Below are 23,957 nucleotides of genomic sequence, written 5' to 3'. Positions count from 1 at the left end.
TATTTACGTATCAAATATGCTTCCGTGTTTGTTTTTTTTTAATTTAACCTTCAAACTCTAAAGTATATAGTTCTACTTGGCCCCAACATGATTATAAACATAAATGTGGACAGTGAAATTGCATGGCTAATAAGGTAACCATCTGAATGAACATTTTCTCGTAGCAGAATCTCAGACTTTGGAAACTATTTCCATCTCCTACTAGCCATTAATCTCTACTTCCCTACCCTTGTTTGAAAAAGTCTTTACTGTGGGAATCATTTTGTCAGTACAGATAACCTTGATGGGGTCTCACAGAGTCGGACACGACTGAAGCAACTTAGCAGCAGCAGCAGCAGGAAGCAGAGGACATAGGTGACTTTTGGCAAGTCACTTAATATTTTATATGTTTGTTTTCTAATCTTAAAATAAGGATAATAATACCTGTCCTGTTTGCTTCTTTTGAAATCAGTGGAAACCATTTTATATGTTGTAAAAGGTTTTTGTAAATGTAAGGTATCATCATTACTATTATTAAACATCAGAAATAAAGCAATATTTTGTGATATGGCAATCAAAGGAGGTTCAACTCTGAAAATTATTATGAATTTTAGAATTAATGCAGAATGAATAGTAAAGATTTTATAACTTCTAGGTTGATTACTCTGTAGTTTTATTATCGTAGTGAAAGTGTTAGTCGCTTAGTCATGTCAGACTCTTTGTGATCCCATGGTCTGTCCATGGGATTCTCCAGGCGAGAATGCTGGAGTGGTTTGCCTTCTCTTCTCCAGGAGATCTTCCCGACCCAGGGATCAAACCCAGGTCTCCAGCAATGCAGGCAGATTCTTTACCATCTGAGCTACCAGGGAAGCCCTGGTATAATTTATTATCATACATTATTTAAACTATTAATAGAATATAAGATATGTTGTTACAGCAAGTTTTGGGTAGATGGCTAGACATCTTAGCACAAATTCAGGTTATGAAGATACTATCAGGGTAACAAGCAAAATACTTCTTAAGATTAATTTGAATTATGAAGAAACTCAGTTTTAGTTAAAGCTGTAGTTATTTCTTTCTAGCAGTAGATGACAGTAGAGTTCTTTGTAGTAAGAATCAAATTGCCTAAGTACTTATATAACAACAGCTTCCTGGTCACATTACTATATATAGAAATACTGCTGTAAGGACTAAAGATTTTGCTTTCTATAAGGACTTTGTAACATAAAAAAGAGTTTTATTGAAGAAAAAGGATAAATTTTAAATGTTGAAGATTACTCCCTTCTCTGCTTCCTCCACCTCCTCCCCCTCCTTCCTATGGTAATTTTGTTATAAAGTTTATACATTGCTTTAAATAAATTAATCTGAGTGTTATAATTAGAAATCTGGAATATTTGTACAAAACTCCAGCAATGTTGGATCTGTCTAGCTAGACATGTGTTAAAAACAAATATTTTGGGCTGAAATATTAGAATTAGCTTGTACTTTTGGCAAGGGAATACTGTGAGTGTAATATTTGGGGAGGTTCATATGTCAGAGATGAGTGATTGCAAGGAGTGGCTGGAAGAAGGGAAAAGAAGTTATTTTAGAAATCCACATTTGCACTAATAAAAATGAAACTCAAAGAATGAATAAAATTTTGTAACAGATTAAATAGAGAAGTTAAATGACATTACTTCCATTGCTGTTGTCTCTATATATAAACAGCTAGGTGGTTGTTGGATAATTTACAAATATGATCCTATCATAAGTAAAATATTTTCAAGTGTTTGATTCTACTTAGACCTTTAAGTTATTAAAAATGAATGAATACTTTTATATGTATGTTTATTATGTAATATGTGCATTGCACAATTTGAGACATAAATTTATAAACAAATTTTAACACAAAATTCCAAGATTATTGGAAACAGTGGAGAGAGCAGTTTACTTTTCCAGGAAATGTGTGGGAAACATTCCATGAAGAGGTGACATCTTTGCTGAGCCTTGAGGATGAATAGAATTTATCCCAAGAAAGCAAGTGAAAGATTCAGGAATTTTATCCACTTTACACCCATAAAGAGACAGCTCATAGTCTGCTAAGCTAAGTCACTTCAGTCATGTCTGACTCTGTGCTACCCCATAGACAGCAGCCCACCAGGCTCCCCCGTCCCTGGGATTCTCCAGGCAAGAACACTGGAGTGGGTTGCCATTTCCTTCTCCAATGCATAAAAGTGAAAAAGGAAAGTGAAGTCGCTCAGTCATGTCCGACTCTTCGTGACCCCACGGACTGCAGCCTACCAGGCTCCTCCATCCATGGGATTTTCCAGGCAAGAGTACTGGAGTGGGGTGCCATTGCCTTCTCTAATAGTCTATAGATGTTTATTAAAGACTGTAGACACCTGTTGATGGTGTGTTTTGTGTAAAGTCGGTTGTTAATAAAGAAATTATCTATTATATACACACATTTCTCAGAAAGCTACAATTTAAGAAGTTTGGTCTTGTAGATACTGTTGCCTGTTTGTTTAGATTGGTACTAATTTTATTGCACAAATAAAATGTACACAAATGAGCTCTTTCTTGGCAAAATGCATTAGTCAGTGTTTCCTTTGTATGCGTGTGTGTGTGTGTGTGTGTGTGTGTGTGTGGTATCCTAATTTGATTACATATTATTCCTTTTTATTCTGCTTGTCATTATTGTTTCTATTTATTTTGTTTGCTAAGCAGTAGGCAGGAAATCATAAGATTTTTTGATAGATTACTTTATAATTTATTTATTTTTTAATTGAAGGATAATCGCTTTACAGAATTTTGTTGTTTTCTGTCAAACCTCAACATGAATCAGCCATAGGTATACACATATTCCCTCCCTCTCGAGTCACCCTTCCATCTCCCATTTGATTTTTTTTAAAAGATCTTTCCTTTCGCTCCTTCCTCCCCCCTTATCATCCTTAAATAAAAATGTCACAAGGCAAATACCCCGAATCATTTTTAAATGTCACAGGTTACTTTTTTGTGCAAATGGACAGTTTACTTTTACCTGAAGGAGCTGTTTCAAAGTGAGATCCCTAAATCAAGAGATCAGGTAAGAGCAATCCTCAGTGTCAAGTCTAGAAATGAACATATCTCAGTCAACTAGAAGGATTTTTTCCCTCTCAATTGAAATTTCTTGCTGTGACTGATTTTATATATTTTAAATCTTAATATTTTTTCAAATCATAGAATGTTTTAAAATGTACTGCTGATGTCCACTTGTCAGCAAATTATGTTTGGTAAGCAAAGAATCCCAGGGACAGAGGAGCCTAGTGGGCTGCCGTCTATGGGGTCACACAGAGTCGGACATGACTGAAGTGACTTAGCAGCAGCAGCAGCAACTACCATACTAAGTTTTTGTAATTTCTGTATGTATTAGATTTAAGTCAGTGAGTTAGCAATGTTGAGGTTTTTTAAATTATAGTTCACATTTTTTTCATTAAAAGTTATGTTTGTTTTTTAATGTTTTGCAATATCTGTTCCATACCAGTTTTCAATGAAAAGTTAACTGTTTATAAGGATCTATAAAGTCTATACTAGTCTGTATTAGCTGATTTGCTGGGGGAAAAAACCATACAATCTTTTAAACATTATATTCAGAGAGTGGTTTGACCTTCAGTTATTTATATAGGGTTGTAATGTATGTTTAAATAGTTTTTCTTTTTAAAATTTTTTTCAGCTTATTATTTGTATTTAAAGCTTTATATTTAATGTTCTTATTAACCTGTGTGTTAGTATTAAAACACTCAAACATAGACCCTTTTAGGATGATATTGCAAGTCTTTAAAATCTTCATCTCTAGTTGGACAGTTTTAAGGCTCAGTAATGTGCTGTTTTATATTAACAGGAAACAGAACAGCAGTAGTGGTTTGAATACTCTGCAAACAGGAAGTTTGACACATGCATAGCTCTTAGCTTCTGTGTAAGTAGTTGTTGAGCTCCTTCTGGAAATATTTTCAGTTACGATAAGTTAAGTGTAAATACACGTGAATGGCAGCTTACAGAGAAGTACCCTGTAACCAATATACAGGTACTACTGCTCTTCAGAAATTGGAAGGTTTTGCTAGCCGATTATTTCATAGACACTCCAAAGGTACTGCACATGATCAGAAAACAGCTCTGGAAAATGACAGCCTTCATTTCTCTGAACATACTGCCTTATGGGACAGATCAAGTAAGTTTTGTTTTTGTTTTTTGATACATTGTAACTAGAAGCTAAAATACTAATTGGAGTTTTAGAATCACTCAGAGAACTATGGGGGTGTTTTTTAGTTGTCTTTTTTGTAATTTGCACAAATATATTTTGCAAGGTAAAGTTGAAAAAAATCCACAAAAACTTGATTATAAATTGAGCTGAATCATATAGCTCATGGTTTTGTTTTAAATACAATCAGTTAAATTGAGTATCAGTGGGAAAATTTTCTGCAAGATTTAAATTTCTAGTGTGTATTATAGTTTTGTTTCTATTTTTTGTTTTTATGTAAAAGTGAAATGCTTACATTTGAGAGATAATCAGTTTATTTTTTTAAATGTCATACATTTTAAGCCTTAAAATTCAAAAGGGGGTAAAAGAACCCTTGAATTTATAATTAAATTTTTATTATGTTTGCCATATTTTATTTTTAAATGCATGTGTAAAAGTTACTTTAGTTTAACAAGCAGGATTTATAATATGAAAGCATACTATGATTACTCTATGTATTCTATGTGAAATCTTACATTTATAACATTAAAAATATCAGAAGCTTTCTTATAGTGGAGGGTACTTGTTTATGCATGCATCACATTCTTTCCAGACATGGTAAAGTGTTTGGACTTATTGCTTGGCTGAAATGGTGATACGTAATGATTTTTTGTGACATGCAATTTTTAAAGGATACATTTCAATTATAAACAATACCAATGCTGCCATTCCACATCTCACCTTGGACCTTCCTCACAGTATTTTTGTCCCTCTGATTAAAGGAACAATAGAATTACTCTTGGTGCTTTTTAGTGTCTTTGATCACCAAATAGCACTAGGTTTTGCCTCTTTCTGTTTATATACTCCATAGCAGTTAAGAAAACTCAGCTCAAAAAGCAACAACAGAACAAGAATGGCTTGCAGAATTGATACCTTTGTTTATATAGTAGCTTCATAGTTCCACGGAAGCTTATTTGAATTCTTTTTAATCACGTCAGAATTTTTTTTACCTTTAAGTTATGTTAAGGAGAAAGTAAAAAACATGTATTTGTACTTTTTTTCCTTCTAGAGATTTTGATGATTTATAATTAATCCTTACTATGTAGCAAGTTGGTAATGAGAAATTGCAAATATCTTGAAGGTAATGAACTGTTGAATATTGAAATAGGAGTACATTATTAAAATTTACCAAGCAACAAAAGTTTGCTGTTCATTCTACTAGCCTTGTTCTGTTAAATTGCAGTCTCCTAAGGCCTTTTGGAAATCATTTTTATGCATTTCAGGGATCTTTTAATTAAACATTCAATGAGGAATGAGGACAGCACTGGATTAGTACAGTAGCCCCTATTTCTACAAATAGAGGGTATTTAGTAAATGTGTCACAAATAATGAATGTCATGGGCTTTTAATAATGAAAAGTTGTGTTTGAGCTGTACCCTCAACATTTAAAAAAATGGGTGGGGCTTATAACACTTTCTGAGACACATATTAAAATCTAGCAACTGAAGGTAATATCAGGAACTATGATTTCTTTTGGAGAAACAAATAAAATGCTGTTAACATTTTTCTTTATTGTGATGTCACAAAATAATAGGATCATAGTGCACAGTGAGAAGGAAACAGCAACCCACTCCAGTATTCATGCCTGGAAAATCCCATGGACCGAGGAGCCTGGTGGGCTACAATCCATGGGGTCGCAAAGAGTCAGACACAACTAAGCGACTTCTGTGTGTGCACAGTGAAATGAAGTACAAACTTTGTAGCCATTCAAATAATAGATGTGATATAAGAAATACTTAAAGAGTGACTGTTCATTAATCAAGCATTCTTTCACTTTCTATTTCATATCCCAGAATATCATAGACAAAATAATTGTATATATGTAGTGATGAGTATGGTAGGCGTGGAGTTCTGGTTTCCTATTATGAAATGTTTTGATGTAGAGGAGAAAATAAGGATACAACAGAAACAGAGGAATCCTTTTGTTTCAAAATTCCAAGGTTTATTTTTGGTGGAAACGCAAATTTTTACTCATTTATAGTGTGAGTTATGGAAGGCACTTTGACAGTATGCAGTTTTCATGCAAACTACATTCTTTATGCTATTTAGAACAGTTTACTTGCATGATTTGTTTGATAAGAAAAAAGAATGTAATATCTCCTGCTGATAAGCTCTCTGAGTATGCTTGTTTCAAAAGTTCTATTTAGGAAATAAGATAAGCACAGAAACTACATTAAATTTTAGTAAAAATTAGATTTCTGAACTATTGAGTAAAGATTATAATGATCAATTTAGGCATATATGAAATGTAACAATTTTAATACAAGTTTCTTTATTCTTCAATGACATTAAATTTAAGAAGAAACAAAAAATAAAGGCCATATAGTGGTTTCCAGGTGCCTTAAATGTGTTTTATCTTTTACTACTAAAGTAACAGGAATTCCTGTTTGATAACATAAATATTTAACAGCTGATTCCATGAACATATAAGTACATGAAGTTCAAAACAAAAACATGAAGGAATTCTTTTTATTCTAACTCAGAATGAAAGGGAATATTGACATTCCACTGAGTTTTCTTTCCAGCAAATTTGTTATGGTTAGCTTCTAAATCTTTCTTTGATCATAAATGGTGTGTTGAGTTATACAATGCTGAACTTGATGGAAGTTTTGCACATTTTAAATGTCGGACTTTATATATTTAATGTCTAATTGCAACACTTTAAGCACTGAATAGATGAATACCATCAAATACTTTACATATTCTTTCCTGTGAATTGATGGGTTATTTCTCTGGCAGATACAAATCCATATTAGTGAAGTTTAGATAAAAATACTGTATTGAACAAATGAGCAATTTTGTATATGGATTTTTTTCAGATAGAATCAGAGCTAAGTTCAGTTCAGTTCAGTCGCTCAGTTGTGTCCAACTCTTTGCGACCCCATGAACCACAGCACGCCAGGCCTCCCTGTCCATCACCAACTCCCAGAGTTTACCAAAATTCATGTCCATAGAGTTGGTGATACCATCCAACCGTCTCATCCTCTGTCATCCCCTTCTCCTCGTGCCCTCAATCTTTCCCAGCATCAGGGTCTTTTCAAATGAGTCAGCTCTTTGCATCAGGTGGCCAAAGTATTGGAGTTTCAGCTTCAACATCAGTCCTTCCAGTGAACATTCAGGACTGATCTTCTTTAGGAAGACTGGTTGGATCTCCTTGCAGTCCAAGGGACTCTGAAGAGTCTTCTCCAACACCACAGTTCAAAAGCATCAATTCTTCAGCGCTCAGCCTTCTTTATAATCCAACTCTCACATCCATACATGACTGCTGGAAAAACCATAGCCTTGACTAGACAGACCTTTGTTGGCAAAGTAATGTCTCTGCTTTTTAATATTCTGTCTAGGTTGGTCATAACTTTCCTTCCAAGAAGTAAGTGTCTTTTAATTTCATGGCTGCAGTCACCTTTTCCTCCTCTGAGTCTCAAAATTCATTCTTCAGTATACTTGAAAGCTCCATCTTCTTCTTAATGCTAATTTCTTCTTCAGTGCTAAACTCCCACAGAAAGTTACTTATACATTTTTAAGCTACTATTTCATTGTTCCTTGACTACTATGTTGTCTGTATGTTTGCTCTTTCTGCTCTTGTTTTTGAGGGTAATAATTCAATCTTATTTTTCCCATAGCCTAGTTTTCAGGCTATAATATTGTAAATCCTCAAAAACTTAATTACTACCAAGAAGCAGTGGAATATTGCAGATGAAAAAAGTAGATGAAAAGATAATGTGGGAGGTCTTTTAGCTTAGAAGTTACAAAGATACAGATATAGTACACTAAAGCAGCTGTCTCCAACCTTTTAGGCACCAGGGAAGACAGTTTTTCCACAGACTGGGGGAAGGATGATTGAAGTGCATTACACTGACTGTGCACTTTATTTCTATTATTATTACATCAGCTCCACCTCAAATTATCATGCATTAGATCCTGGAAGTTGGAGACCCCTGCACTAAAGCATGGGAGTAAACTGCCTTAAAGACTGTATGAACTTTGGAAAGTTAAAACTGCCTAAACTGGTCTATTATAACTGCTTTAGCTCTTTGCAGATTCTATTCCATTATCAAGATACTGGGTATAATTCCCTGTGCTGTACATTAAATCCTTGTTGCTTCTCTACTTTATATATAGTAATTTGCATATGTTAATCTCATACCATTAATTTGTGCCCACCCTTTCCCTCTCTACTTTGGTAACCACAAGTTTATTTTCAATGTCTGTGAGTTGGTTTTCTATGTCTGTGAGTCTGTTTCTGTCTGTGAGTCATACTTGTCTTTCTCTAACTTACTTCACTAAGCATAATATTCTCTAGGGCCATCCACGCTACTGAAAATGGCAGTATTTCATTATTTTTAGTAGCTGAGTATTATGTATGTTTATATTTATATATATATTTTATATACACATGTACACCTACATATATATATACACACACACATATACACATTCACACACATATATGCACACGTTCATATACCATACCTTCCAGTTGTCTATTGATGGACATTTGGGTTGCTTCCATGTCTTGGCTATTGTAAACAGTGCTGCTATGAAAGTTGGGGTGCGTGTATCTTTTTGAATTATTATTTTCATTTTTAAAAATGTTTTTGGGTATATATACCCTAGAGTGGAATTGCTGGATCATATGGTAGTTACTGTTCCCCCTAGTGGCTGCACCAGTTTACATGCCCATCAACAGTTTACGAGACTTTCCTTTTCTCCATATCTTCTCCAACATTTGTTATTTGTACATTTTGGATTATAGCCATTCTGTGAGACATGAGGTGATAGCTTTGTGTGGTTTTGATTTTTGCATTTCTCTTAATAATTAGCTATGCAGAACTAACACTTTTGGCCACTATGTGAACATGATAACGAGTAGTCAGACGGTGGAATCCCATTATAACAACAATGTAAGGTGTTTATTCTACTTGGAATTTCCTTTTCCTACTACTGCCAATGATGGGGATATATCCTACTTTAAGCCTCTGCTCACATACTATCTCTGTAACAAAATCACTGAAGCATTCTGTTCCTCTGACGTTTATCCTTTTTAGAATTCATGATCTCTTCCTGTGTTCTATAACATCTATACTCACTTCTGTTATGCTTTATTATATAGTATTAAAATTATGTTACATTAGTCCTCAAGTTACCTCTCTCCCCTATTTGATTTTAAACTCCTAAAAGGCATAGAATTTGTCAGTTTGTTTTTGTATTGCCAGCGTATTTCTCAGTTAATGTTGAATTGTTAGACCAACATTAAATATCACTACAGTCTTACAGTAACAAGCTTTCTCTAAAAAATTGTTCTATTGTGATCTTCATAATCTACATGGTTAGAGAAGGAAGACTGAGTATATAATATTATATAGTGTCTTGCTCAAGTTTCATCCCAGTCTAGTAGCATTAGCATCACCCAGGAGCCTGTTAAAAACCAGGCCCAGATCTAGATCTAGTGAGTCAGAATCTGAACTTTAATAAGATTACCTAGCTGATTGATATGCACATTAAAGTTTGAGAAACACTTTATCTGATTACAAATATTATGCCTTCATTGGAGAAAATTTTCAAACTGTAGAAAAGAACAAAGTAAAAAATCACATGCAATCCTACCAAAAGATAACCTTGTTCTATGCATATCTGTTTTATGCATAGGTACAGAAATTTCCACTGTAAATTGGAATCTCTTGATACATATGTCATAACATTTTGCCTTATCATAGAGATTGTTCTACAGTACAAATGGCTTTTTTGTATTCAGTCTTAAGGATGTACCACAATTTATACCATCACTAGCTATCTAGACTTTTAATTTTTTGCTGTTTTATAAAAAAACTGCTGTGATAAACATCTTTGTAGCTAAATCTTTGTGCATTTCATTATATTTATATTTTATAGAACAAATGTAGAGAATTGTTATAACCATTTTAAGACTTTTGTATTAAATTCTGTCCCAGATACACATGTACTGTATTCTTTCAGAATTAAATTTGTTTCAAATTGGTTGCATCCCAATACAAAATAAAAAGTTTGAAGTTTATTAAAAAAGTGCTAAATGCAAAGAAAGATTATTAAAAGCAGCAAAGGAAAAGCAACAAGTAACATACAAGGGAAAACCCATATGATTAACAGTGGATCTTTCAGCAGAAACTCTGCAGGCCAGAAGGGAATGGTAAGATATATTTAAAGTACTGAAAGAGAAAAATCTACCACCAAGATTACTATACCTGGCAAAGATCTCATTCAAAATTCATGGAGAAATCAAAAGCTTTACAGACAAGCAAAAGTTAAGAAAACTTAGCACCAGCAAACCAGCTTTGCAGTGTATACTAAAGGGACTTACATAGCCAGTAAACACAAGAGAAAGGAAAGAACTGCAAAAGCAAACCCAAAACAATCGAGAAAATGCCAATAGTAACATATATATCAATAATTATCTTAAATGTAAACAGATTAAATGCACCAACCAAAGATACAGACTGACTGAATGGATATAAAAACAAGACCCGTATATATATATATATACATGCTGCCTACTGGAGACGCACTTCAGAACTAGAGACACATACAGACTGAAAGTAAAAGGATGGAAAAGATCTTACATGCAAATGGAAAGCAAAAGAAAGCTGGAGTGACAATCCTTATTTCAGACAAAATAGACTTTAAAATAAAGAATGTTATAAGAGACAAGGACAGTACATAATGATCAATCCAAGAAGAAGACATAACAATTGTAAATATTTATGCACCCAACATAGGAGCACCTCAATACATAAGGGAAACACTAACAGGCATAAGAGGGGAAATTGACAGTAACAAAATAATAGTAGTGGACTTTAACACCCCACTTACACCATTGGACAGATAATCAAAACAAAGAATCAATAAGGAAACAGAAACCTTAAATGAAACATTAGACCATATGGACCTAATGGATATCTTCAGGACTCTCCATCCAAATGCAGAAGAATATACTTTCTTCTGAAGTGCACATGGAACATTCTCCAGGAGAGACCACATCTTGGGCCACAAATCAAGCCTCAATAAATTTAAGAAAATTGAAATTGTATCATATATCTTCTCTGACCACAGTGCTGTGAGACTAGATATCAACTGCATGAAAAAAAAGAAAACTGCAATAAATAAAAACTCATGGATATTAAACAATACATTACTAAAAGTTACTGAAGAAATAAGAAATCAGAAGATTCCTAGAAACAAATGACAATGAAAACATGATGACCCAAAACTTAAGGGATTCAGCAAAAGCAGTTCTAAGAGGAAAGTTTATAGCAATACAGTAATTCATTAAGAAACAAGAAAAGCATTGAATAGACAACCTAACTCTATATCTAAAGCAGCTGGAAAAAGAAGAACAAATAAATCCCAAAGTCAACAGAAGGAAAGAAATCATAAAGATTAGAGCAGAAATAAATGGGGAAAAAAAAAAGAATACCTAAGATTAGCAGATAGCAAAGATTAATAAAACTAAAAGCTGTTTCCTTGAGAAGATAAACAAAATTGACAAACCACTAGTCAGACTCATCAAGAGAAAAAAAAGAGAAAGATCAAATCAACAAAATTAGAAATGAAAAAGGAGAGGTTACAACAGAAAACACAGAAATATAACAGACCATAAGAGAATATGAGACAACCTAGAGGACAATCTAGAGGAAACGGACAGATTCTTAAAATAGGTCAGCCTCCCAAGACCGAACTGGGAAGGAAATAGAAATTATGAACAACCCAGTTACAAACACTGAAATCGAAACAGTGATCAAAAATCTCCCAAAAAACCAAAGCCCAGGGCCAGATGGCTTCCCAGGGGAATTCTATCAAACATTTAGAGAAGAGTTAATGCCTATTTTTCTGAAACTTCCAAAAAATTGCAGAGGAAGGAACATGTCCAAACTCATTCTGTGAGGCCACCATCATCCTGATACCAAACCAGACAAACACAAAAAAAGAAAACTACAGGCCAATATCACTGAGGAACATAGATGCAAAAATCCTCAACAAAATTCTAGCAAGCAGAATTCAGCGACACATTAAAAAGCTCATACACCATGATCAAGTCAGGTTTATTCCAAGGATGCAAGGATTCTTCAATATATACATATCAATCAATGTGATACACCATATTAGCAAATTCAAAGATAAAAACCATATGATCATCTCAATAGATGCAGGAAAGGCCTTCAAGAGAATTAAGCATCCATTTATAATAAAAATGCTTCAAAAATGGGCATAGAAGGAACCTACCTCCACATAGTAAGGCTATATATGAAAAGCCCACAGCAAACATTATTCTCAGTGGTGAAAAACTGAAAGCATTCCCTCTGAGATCAGGAACAAGACAAGGGTGTCCAGGCTCACCACTATTATTCAACATAGTTTTGGAAGCCCTAGCTATGGCAATTAGAGAAGAAAAAGAAATAAAAGGAGTCCATATCAGAAAAGAAGAAGTAAAACTCTAACTGTTTGCAGATGGCATGATACTATAAATAGAAACCCAACAGAAACTATCAGAAAATTACTAGAGCTAATCAGTGAATTCAGCAAAGTTGCAGGATACAAGGTCAGTACACAGAAATCACTTGCATTCCTATATACTAACAATGAAAAATCAGAAAGAGAAATTAAGGAATCAATCCCATTCACCATTGCAACAAAAAGAATAAAATACCTAGGAATAAACCTACCTAAGGAGACAAAAGACCTGTATACAGAAAAATTATAAGACACTGATGAAAGAAATCAAAGATGACATAAACAGATGGAGAGATATTCCATGTTCCTGTGTAGGAAGAATCAACAGTGTGAAAATGACTACACTACCAAATGCAGTCTACAGACTCAACGTGATCCCTATCAAATTACCAATGGCATTTTTCACAGAACTAGAACAAAAATTTCACAGTTCACATGGAAACACAAAAGATCCCAAATAGCCAAAGCAGTCTTGAGAAAGAAGAATGGAGCTGGAGGAATCAACTTTCCTGACTTCGGTCTATACTACAAAGCTATAGTCATCAAGACGGTATGGTACTGGCACAAAAACAGAAATATAGACCAATGGAACAAGATAGAGAACCCAGAGATAAACCCACACACTTATGGGTACCTTATTTTTGACAAAGGAGAAAAGAATATGCAATGAGGCAAAGACAGCAGCTTCAATAAGTGGTGCTGGGAAAACTGGAGAGCTATGTGCAAAAGAATGAAATTAGAACACTACCTAACATCACACACAAAGATAAACTCAAAATGGATTAAAGATCTACATGTAAGACCAGAAACTATAAAATTCTTAGAGGAAAACATAGGTAGAACACTCGACATAAATCAAAGCAAGATCTTCTATGACCCACCTCCTACAGTAATGGAAATAAAAACAAAAATAAACAAGTGGGACCTAATTAAACTTAAAAGCTTTTGCAAAGCAAAGGAAACTACAAACAAGGTGAAAAGACAGCCCTCATTATGGGAGAAAATAATAGCAAGGGAAGCAACTGACAAAGAATTAATTTCCAAAATATACAGCAAGCTCATACAACTCAATACCAGAAAAGCAAACAATCCAATCAAACAGTGGGAAGGGGACCTGAAGAGAAATTTCTCCAAAGAAGACCTGCAGATGACTAACAAGCACATGAAAAGATGCTCAGCATCACTCATTATTATAGAAATACAAATTAAAACTACAATGAGATACCATCTCACACCAGTCAGAATGGCCATCATCAAAAAATCTACAAACAATAAATGCTGAAGAGGATGCTAAGAAAAGGGAACACTCTTGCGTTTCTGGTGGGAATGTAAACTGAAACAGCCACTATGGAAGATGGTATAGAGATTCCTTAAAAAGCTAGGAATAAAACCACCATATGACCCAGCAATCCCACTCCTAGGTTTATACCCTGAGGAAACCAAAATTGAAAAAGACACATGTACCCCCGTGTTCATTGCAGCGCTATTTACAACAGCTATAACAGGGAAGCAACCTAGAAATCCATTGACAGATGAATGGATAAAAAAGCTGTGGTACATACATACAATGAAGTACTGCTGCTGCTGCTAAGTCGCTTCAGTCGTGTCCGACTCTGTGCTACCCCATAGATGGCAGCCCACCAGGCTCCCCAGTCCCTGGGATTCCCCAGGCAAGAACACTGGAGTGGGTTGCCATTTCCTTTTCCAATTCATGAAAAATGAAAGTGAAGTCGCTCAGTCGTGTCCGACTCTTCGCGACCCCATGGACTTCAGCCTACCAAGCTCCTCCGTCCATGGGGTTTTCCAGGCAAGAGTACTGGAGTGGGATGCCATTGCCTTCTCTGCAATGAAGTACTACTCAGCCATAAAAAGGAACACATTTGAGTCAGTTCTAATGAGGTGGATGAACCTAGAGCCTATTACACAGAGTGAAGTATACTAACATATATATGGAATCTAGAAAGATGGTACTGATGAACTTATTTCCAGGGCAACAGTGGAGAAACATAGAGAACAGACCATGGACATGAGGGTAGAGGAGGAGGGAGAACAGGAGATATGTGGAGAGAGTAACATGGAAACTTACAATACCATATGTAAAATAGATAGCCTGTGGGAATTTGCTGTATGACTTAGGGAGCTCAAACAGGGACTCTGTGACAGGCTGAAGGTTGGGATGAAGAGGGAGATGGGAGGGAGGTTCAGGAGGGAGGGGACATGAGTGTACCTATGGCTCATTATTGTTGATGTATGACAGAAAACCACAAAATTCTGTAAAACAATAATCTTTCAATTAAAAAAAATTTTATGCTAAATGACTAAATATTTTTTTTCAGTATTCAGAGAAGACGTTTAAATTCTATAGTATAATTTTCTGGTACACGGTGTGCTTTATTTTCTTTTTTATGTTAGTGTTTATCAGAAACTTTCCTCCTTTTCAAAATTGGTCAATTATTAGCAAATGGTCTGAGAGACATGTTTTAGTTGTTGAATAGAGCATTATCTTTAGTAATCAACGTGATAATCTGCTTGGGTTGGAGATTCATTCATATTATACAGTATATTTTCTAGTTCTGATTGTGCAAAATAGCAGCGATTCATACCACTCCACTCCCACATTTCCAGGGTAGAATATTGTCATATACATTATTACATGTATATAATTACATGTATAATATATAATTACATGTATAATACATTATTACATGTATATGACAATATTATTATGACAATAACAATACATTATTACATGTATACATGCAACATTTATTTACTGTCAGGCATCATTCTAAGCACATTGCGTATATTAGTTTATGTAATGCTTTAAAAAAACCCAATAAAATAGATTCTATTATTATTAACATCTTATAGATGAAGAGACTGAAATACATTGAGGTAAAGTAGTTTTCTCAAGGTAACATAACTAACAAGATAAAATCTGAACCCAGACAGTCTGAATCCAGGGCCCATATTCTTGATCACTGTTCTGTAAAATCTTTCTGTAAGTTTATAAGAAAAATGCAGCCATCATTACAATTCAGCTTTAGAACATTTTCATTACTGCCAACAGTTCTTCTGTACTCTTTTGCAATCAATCGCACTTTCACCTCAGCCTCAAACACTGATCATGGGCTTCCCTCATAACTCAGTTGGTAAAGAATCCGCCTGCAATGCGGGAGACCCCAGTTCAATTCCTGGGAAGATGTGCTGGAGAAGGGATAGGCTACCCCCTCCAGTATTCTTGGGCTTTCCTTGTGGCTCAGCTGGCAAGGAATCTGCCTGCAATGCGAGAGACGTGGATTTGATCCCTGGTTTGGAAGATCCCCTGGAGAAGGGAAAGGCTATCCACTCCAGTATTCTGGCCTGGAGAATTCCATGGACTGTATAGTCCATAGGGTCCCAAAGAGTCAGACACAACTGAGCGACTTTCACTTTCATGGACTTCCTTTTCTGACTGTTTTATAAAACTGGAATTAGACAGTATATGTAATCTATTGTTTCTGGTTTCTTGAACTTATAATAATGCTTTTGAGGTTTGTCCATGTTATGGAATATATCAATAGTTGGTTCCTTTTTATTTATGATACTGTGTTGTGTGGATATAACATCTGTTTTTCTGTTTATCTGTTCGGCAACTGATGAACATGAACATTAGGTCTGTTTTCAGTTTGGGGTTTATTTGGATAGTGTTGCTGTATCTATCTGCATGCAAGACTGGGTGGACATGCTTTCATTCTTGTGTTGATATCTAGAAGCATTACTGGGTTATATGGTAAATTTATGTTTCTCTTTTTAAGAAAATTCTGAATTATTTTTCTAAGAAGCTTAATATTTTATATTCCCATCAACAATGTTAGGAGGGTTACAGTTTCTTCACATTATTATTAAAAACACTTGGTATCATCAGTCATTTTTATTTTAGCCATTCTGTTGTGTGTGAATTAGCAGTTAATTATGGTTTCAGTTTGTATTTTTCCAAGGATTCATGATAATGAGCATTTTTTCATGTTCTTATAAATCACTGGTGTATCTACTTTGGAAAAATATATTTTCAAATCTGTTGCCCAATTGAGGGTGTTTTTCCTATTTCAACTCTTTAAAGTTCTTTATAAATTCTGAACACAAGTTCTTTGCCAAATAGATAACTTTCAATTATTTTCTCCTCATTGGTGGCATGTCTTAAGTTGTGGTGCACAGGCTTAGTTGCTCTGAGGCATGTGGGACACATTTCCCTGACCAGGGATCGAATCCACATTCCCTGCATTGCAAGGCAGATTCTTAACCACTGGCCCATCAGGGAAATCCCCTTGTCTTATCTTCTTAAAAGATATCCTTGAAGAGCAAAAGTTTGTAGTTTTAATGAAGTCCAGTTTATAATTTTTTCTCTTGATGGTACTGTTGGTACCAAATATTAAGAAATCTTTATCCAAAAAAAAAAAAAGAAACTTGTATCTAACTCAAGGTAATAGAGATATTTTTTCTATGCTTTCATTTGGAAATTCATTTTTTGAGTTGTTTTGTATATGGTGTGAGGTATGGAGTGGAGTTTGGGGTTTTGTTTTTATTTTTCTTTTTTTTACTCACATAGATATCCAATTTTTACTGCATTTGTTGAAAAGACTTTTTTCTCCATTAGTCATCTTGGTACCTTTTATCAAAAGTCAATTGACCATAAATGGAGGGATTCACTTTTGAATTTTCAGTGTTTTCCAAGTGATCAATTTATATCTGTGCTATGCTAATATCACTGTCTTGGTTACTGTAACTTTAAACAATGTTTTGAAATCAAAAAGTGTAGGTCCTCAAGCTTTGTTTTTCCAAAATTTTTTGGCTGTTCTGGGTCCTTTACATTTGCATATAAATTTTAATGTCAGCCTGTCAGTTTCTAAAGACCTGCTGGGATTTTCATAGACATTTCATTCAATCTATGGATTAATTTGTGGAGAATCCTCTCTTAAAAATACTGAGTCTTACAACCTATGAAAATGAAATAACTCTCTTTATTTAGAAGTTCTTTAATTTCTGTGAAATGTTTTCTTTTTCATTTTTTTTTTAGTGAACAAGTCATGTTAAAGTGGATTCCTGAATAGTTTTTTTCTGTTAATACCATTGTGAATGGAGCTGTTCTTTTAATTTCATTTTTGGATTATTTGTTCCTAGTATATTAAAATACTATTGATTTTTATATATTATATCCTGTGATATTGATTACCTTATTTATTAGTTCTTTATAGATTCTAAAGAATTTTATACATATAGAATCATCCACAAAAAAAGACAGTTTTCTTTCTTGTCTATTTGTATACCTTTATTATTTTTTTTCTTTAATATCTTTTTAAAATATCTTTTTCTTACCTTGTTGTACTGGCTAGAACCTTTAGTACAAAGTTGCATAGAAGTGGTGAGTTCAGACATCTTTGCTTTATTCCCATTCTTAGGAAAAACATTCCATCTTTCACATTTATCTTTCTTTATATATAATCTAAGCCATAGGGTTCCCCTCCCCACCTCACCCCCACACTCACCCTTTATCAGCTTGAGGAAATTCCCTTCTAGTCACAGTTTGTTGAGAGGTTTTATCACAGGTATTGGATTTTGTGGAATGATTCGGCTATATACATTGAGATGTTATGTAGTTTTGTCTTTTATTCTATTATTACTTTATTCTATTCCATTAATTAATTTTCAGTATTGAAACAACCTTGTCTTCCTGGGATAAATCCTATATGGCCCTGGTGTATAGTCTTGTTTATATACTGCTGAATTAGGTTTGCTAAGTTTATGATAAAGATTTTTGTACTGTAATGGATATTTACTTGTAATTTTCTTTTGATCTTTGACTAGTTTTGGCATAAGGTCTCAGAATAAGTTGGAAAGAGTTAGATTCTCCTTTATATTCTAAAAAAGTTTGGGTCAGGTTGGTATGATAGCTCTGAATGTTTCATAGAATTCCCCATTAAAGCCATCTAGACCCAAGCTTTTCTTTGTGGGAAAATGTTTAATTACTGACAGTGTTTTTATTTGTTTCTGGGTATTTTTATATTTTCTATTTCTTCTTGAGTTAATTTTGGTAATTTGTTTCTTTCTGTGAATTTGTTCAGTTTGTCTAAATTATATAGTTTGCATGAAGTTGTTTATAGTATCCTCTTATAATCCTTTTAATTTCTCTGGCATCAATGGTGGTGTCATCTTTTCATTCCTGACCTTGGTAATTAAGTATTTTGTCTTGTTTTGTTTTATCTTTATTTTGGTCAGTCTAGGTAAAAGTTTATCAGTAAGACTTTTGGTCTCTTCATTTTCTCTGTTGTTTTTATGTTCCATTTCATTGAATTTTACTGTGATCTTTTTGGTTTTGGTTTAATTTGCTCACTCTAAGTTTCTTAAAGTGGAAACTTAAATTGATTTGAGACCTTTCTTTTTTGGGGGGGTTTAAAGTTGTGAATTTCCTTTTAAGCTATGCTTTATCTATATCCTAAGCACGTTGATTTCTTGTAGGTTTTTTCCATTCAGTTCAAAATATTTTCTAATTCCAAACATATATATATATATATATACACACACACACACACACCTATATGTGTGTGTGTGTGTGTGTATGTGTGTGTGTATTTCTGATTTCCTTTCAGATTTCTTTGTTATTTAAATCCAGTGCTGGTATTTCCAAAATTACTCTCTGTTGTTGATTCCTAATTTAATTCTGCTATAATGAAAGATCATATTTTCCATTCCAATTATTTTGAGATTTGTTATATTGCTTAGCATATGATTAAATGGAGAATTTTCATGTCTACCTGAAAAGAATGTATTCTGCTGATGTTAGAAGCTGTGTTTTATAAATGTTATTTTAATTATATAATTCGTTTTCTATATTCCATTGATTCTGTTTTTTCCATGAATTATTGAGAGGAATATTTAAATTTTCAACTGTAATTGTGGAATTACTCAGTTCTCCTTTCGATTCTGTCATTTTTGTTTTAGCATTTTGGAGACTCTTGTTCAGTGCCTATACATTTTTAATTGTTAAATCTCCCAGAATTATTGGCCCTTTATTATGAAATTTCCTTTTTTTTTTTTTAACTTTAGTAATATTTCTTGTCTTGAAGTCTATTTTGTCTGATACTGATACAGGTATTCCATCTGTCTTATGGTTACTCTTTATATGGTATATCTTTTTCTCTCCTACCTGCATCCTGTTTTTATATTAAAATCTAAAGTGTGACCATTGTAGACAGCATATATATCTTTTTTATACACTCTGATAATTTCTGCCTTTGATCTGTTTATTCCATTCACATTTAATGTAGTTATTGATATGGTTGGATTTACATCTTCCAATGTGCTGTTTGTTTTCTATATGTCTTAGGGCTTTTTGTATTATTGTTCCTCTCTTCCTTCTTTTGTGTTAAACAGATACTTGTAGGAGGCCGTTTTAATTCCTCTCTGATTTTTAAACTATATTTTTAAAAGACATTTTCTTAATAATTGATTTAGGGGTTAAATTATGCATTTTGTCTTATCAGAATCTACTTAATTGGCTTAATTCTAGGGAAATGTAGCTACTTTGATCCAATATAGCTCCATTTCTTCTCCAATATTGTATTAATGACTAATTCTAGTAAAATATTGACTTAATTCTGGGTGCTGTGCTTAGTCACTCAGTCGTGTCCAATTCTTAGGACCCCATAGACTGTAGCCTGCCAGGCACCTCTGTCCATGGGATTCTCCAGGCAAGAATACTAGAATGGGTTACCATTTCCTTCTCCAAGTAAAATATAGCTACTTTGATGCAGTATAGCTCCATTTTGTGGAGCTATAGTATTGACTTATTCTAGTAAAATATAGTTACTTTGATCCAGTATAGCTCCATTTCTTCTCCAGCTTTGTGTTATTAATTTCACGTTGCATTTATATTTTTATGAACCTAGAAATGCAGTGTTACAATGATTGCTTCATACAATTGTAAGATCTTTAAAGAAATTAAGACAAGAAAGATAAATGTGTTTATATAGTTTTTTACTTACATATTTACCATTTCTAGTACTCTTTATTTCTTCCTGTCAATTTGAGTATTGTCCAGTGTCTTCTCCTTTCATCTGGGACAACTTCTGTTAACTATTTCTGCTAATAACACATATCTTCAATTGTTGTTTATCTGGAAATATCTTTATTTCACCTTTGTTTTTGTAAGATAGTGTTACTGAATAAAGAATTGTAAAAAGGTTTTTTCTTTTAGCACCTTGAATATGTTATTCCACTGCCTTCTGGCCTCTCTCATTTTTGTGAACAAGTCAGTATTAATCATATTGCTTTCCCTTGTATATGATTAGTCATTTTATCTTGCTGCTTTGAAGATGTTTTCTTTGTCTTTTAACAACTTGAATATGAGGTGTCTCTGTATGAATTTCTTTGTGCTTACCATACTTGGCATTGTTTGAACTTCTTGAATTAAAGGTTAATGTTTTTCATCAGATTGGGACATTGTCAACCATTATTTCTGCAAATATTTTTTCTTTGCCCTTTATCTCTCTCCTTCTAAGCTTCTTATTACATGTATGCTGATACTGTTTATATCCTACAGGATTCTGAGGCTCTGTTCATTTTTTTTTTTTTCGTGTTTTTTGTTCTCCGTATTCTTCAGACTGGATGATCTCTATTGATTTATCTTCAAGTTCTGACTGAGTCTGAGTCTTTTGACCTCAACCTGCTCTTGGGCTTAAGGAGTGAGTTTTAAAGTCTGAGTTATTGTACTTTCCAAGTCTATAACTTTTATATTTTAAATAGTTTCTCTTTCTATATTGAAATTCTCTTTGTTGTGTCATTGCCATCATATCTTCCTTTAATTCTTTAAATATAATTTCCTTTTATTCTTTTGACATATTTATAATAGCTGTTTTGAAGTCTTGTCTGCTAAATCCTATATCTGGGCCCATTCAGAGACATTTTCTATCTTTTTTCCTTCATTATGGATTACATAATGTTTTTGTCAGAATTTTGACTTTTAAAAATAATATTTCAGAGCAACTCTGCACTCTGATTATTTTTTCTTGAGGATTGTTTTTATTTATATTGTTTTGTTTTAATATCTTTCTTGGTTGTAATCTATGGACTGTTTCTGCCATATTGTCCAGCTGCTGATTTCTGTACTAAGGATTACACTGTGTCTGCATAGCTTAGTTATTATTCAGTGATTAATCAGAGGTTGTGCACAAACACCGTGATCCAGTCTATGCTGATGGGGCTGTTTGTGTGTTGAAGAGCATATTCAATATTCAGGCAGTTTTCAAGTCTTCTGCAGTGAGTTTTAAAGCTTGGGTTACCCCAGTGTTCATCGTAGCACTGTTTATAATAGCCAGGACATGGAAGCAACCTAGATGTCCATCAGCAGATGAACGGACAAGAAAGCTGTTGTACATATACACAATGGAGTATTACTCAGCCATTAAAAAGAATACATTTGAATCAGTTCTAATGAGGTGGATAAAACTGGAGCCTATTATACAGAGTGAAGTAAGCCAGAAAGAAAAACACCAATACAGTATACTAACGCATGTATATGGAATTTAGAAAGATGGTAACGATAACCCTGTATGCGAGACAGCAAAAGATGTATAGAACAGTCTTTTGGACTATGTGGGAGAGGGAGAGGGTGGGATGATTTGGGAGAATGGCATTGAAACATGTATAATATCATATATGAAACGAATCGCCAGTCCAGGTTCGATGCATGATACCGGATGCTTGGGGCTGGTGCACTGGGATGACCCAGAGGGATAGTACGGGGAGGGAGTGGGGTTCGGGATGAGGAACACATGTATACCTGTGGCGGATTCATGTTGATGTATGCCAAAACCAATACAATATTGTAAAGTAATTAACCCTCAATTAAAATAAATAAATTTATATTAAAAAATAATAAATAAAAATAAAGCTTGGGTTATTGTACTTTCAAGTCTGTATCAGTTTAAACTTCCCTTTGGGCCCTCTTGGATCTCTCCTATGGAATAGTTTCCTTGCCAACCTGGGATATATGAAAAGCTTATCTGGGCCTTCTTTGCCTCTCTTGTTTACATTTTTTATATTCACTTTTTTGCTAGACCATCTGTCTACTCGTCACCCCTACTAAGGCCACAATTTCAGACTAGCAAAGCTGGATACTTTCCCTGTTCATTCCCTACAGTTGCTTTTTTTTTTTTAATAGACAGTATCACTTATATGGGTTTTTTTGGCTGCTTCTCTAAATCATGTCAACCCTCTCTGGCAGTAAAGCTCCTGCTTGTCATGGAGCCACACCCTGCACTGACTGAGCTGTGGAGGAACAGGAGCAGCACTAAACAAGAACACCACAGACTCCCACTGTGCTCATGCAGAATTTAGCAGTTTTTCGTGAAGAAATGCTTCTCAGATTGTTGTTTGTGATTATTAGATGTCCAGGACCATGAAGTTATTGCTTTTGATAATTTTGTCCAACTTCATAATTATTTCTTAGAAGATTTGCTGACTTACCTATTCTGTCATCACTGGAAGTCCTGTCTCCCTGGCAACTTTTAAAATGGCATGTTCACTTAAAAAGAACCATTCTATAGAGCCTTTGTACCATTTTGGTACAAATTTTCAGTCTCTGGAAATCAAAACAGTTGTTAACCATACCATCCACCTTGCTGTACAATCTGTTATCTTAATCCTGTTTAAGGGATTTTATACTTCAACAATAATTTTTAGTAACTTTTTTGTGTATTCCCCTCTTTTGAAAACCATATAAGTGGCATCTGACTCTGATGCTGAATTTAATGGAAGTTTATAAATAAGTTGCTTTAAAATTTTCCTTTAATAGTGAAGATATATATATATATATATTATATTTTGTCTTTTCCATAATATAGAATGTTTAAATGGTTAACATTTGTGCTGCAGTATAGCTTTCTGGCTCATGAAAAATGAAAGCTATCAGCGATCTGGGCAATAAGATTCATCGCCAATAGTCACTAGCAACAGCACACAGCATTTTAATATCAGTGAGGTCCACAGCTAGCAGTAAGAGCTGGTGTAATTGAAAGACGTTTAGGTGCAATCATTCTGCTGTTTGTTCCTTGCCAGGTTCAACATGGGATTGTGTGAGTATTTGAAGAAAATAGCAATTTAAAAAAATCTTTGAAATGTAAAAGGGTGGATGAATGCTTAGATTTAAGAAATGTTGTAATTTTTAAATCATGTGGCTCTAAAATAAAAGGGATTTTATTTGTCT

At 34.0% G+C, this 23,957-nt stretch overlaps 1 protein-coding gene across 6 annotated transcripts in view; it reads left to right on the top strand.

Moving 5' to 3' along the window:
- PRKACB (protein kinase cAMP-activated catalytic subunit beta) overlaps window positions 1–23,957 on the top strand; it is a 142,831-nt gene that overhangs the window by 50,831 nt on the left and 68,043 nt on the right. For 3 of the 6 annotated variants that reach the window (XM_010803369.4, XM_059881713.1, XM_005204374.5), the window contains exon 1: window positions 18,152–23,826. In XM_010803369.4, the coding sequence (XP_010801671.2) occupies window positions 23,817–23,826 (10 nt within the window). In that variant the 5' untranslated portion in view covers window positions 18,152–23,816. 6 annotated transcript variants of the gene reach the window in all.

This window comes from Bos taurus, chromosome 3 (assembly GCF_002263795.3).
Source record: "Bos taurus isolate L1 Dominette 01449 registration number 42190680 breed Hereford chromosome 3, ARS-UCD2.0, whole genome shotgun sequence".
Taxonomy (NCBI): Eukaryota; Metazoa; Chordata; class Mammalia; order Artiodactyla; family Bovidae; genus Bos; species Bos taurus.
Note: the sequence above shows the minus strand (reverse complement) of the source record. Positions and strands in the feature narration are given on the sequence as shown.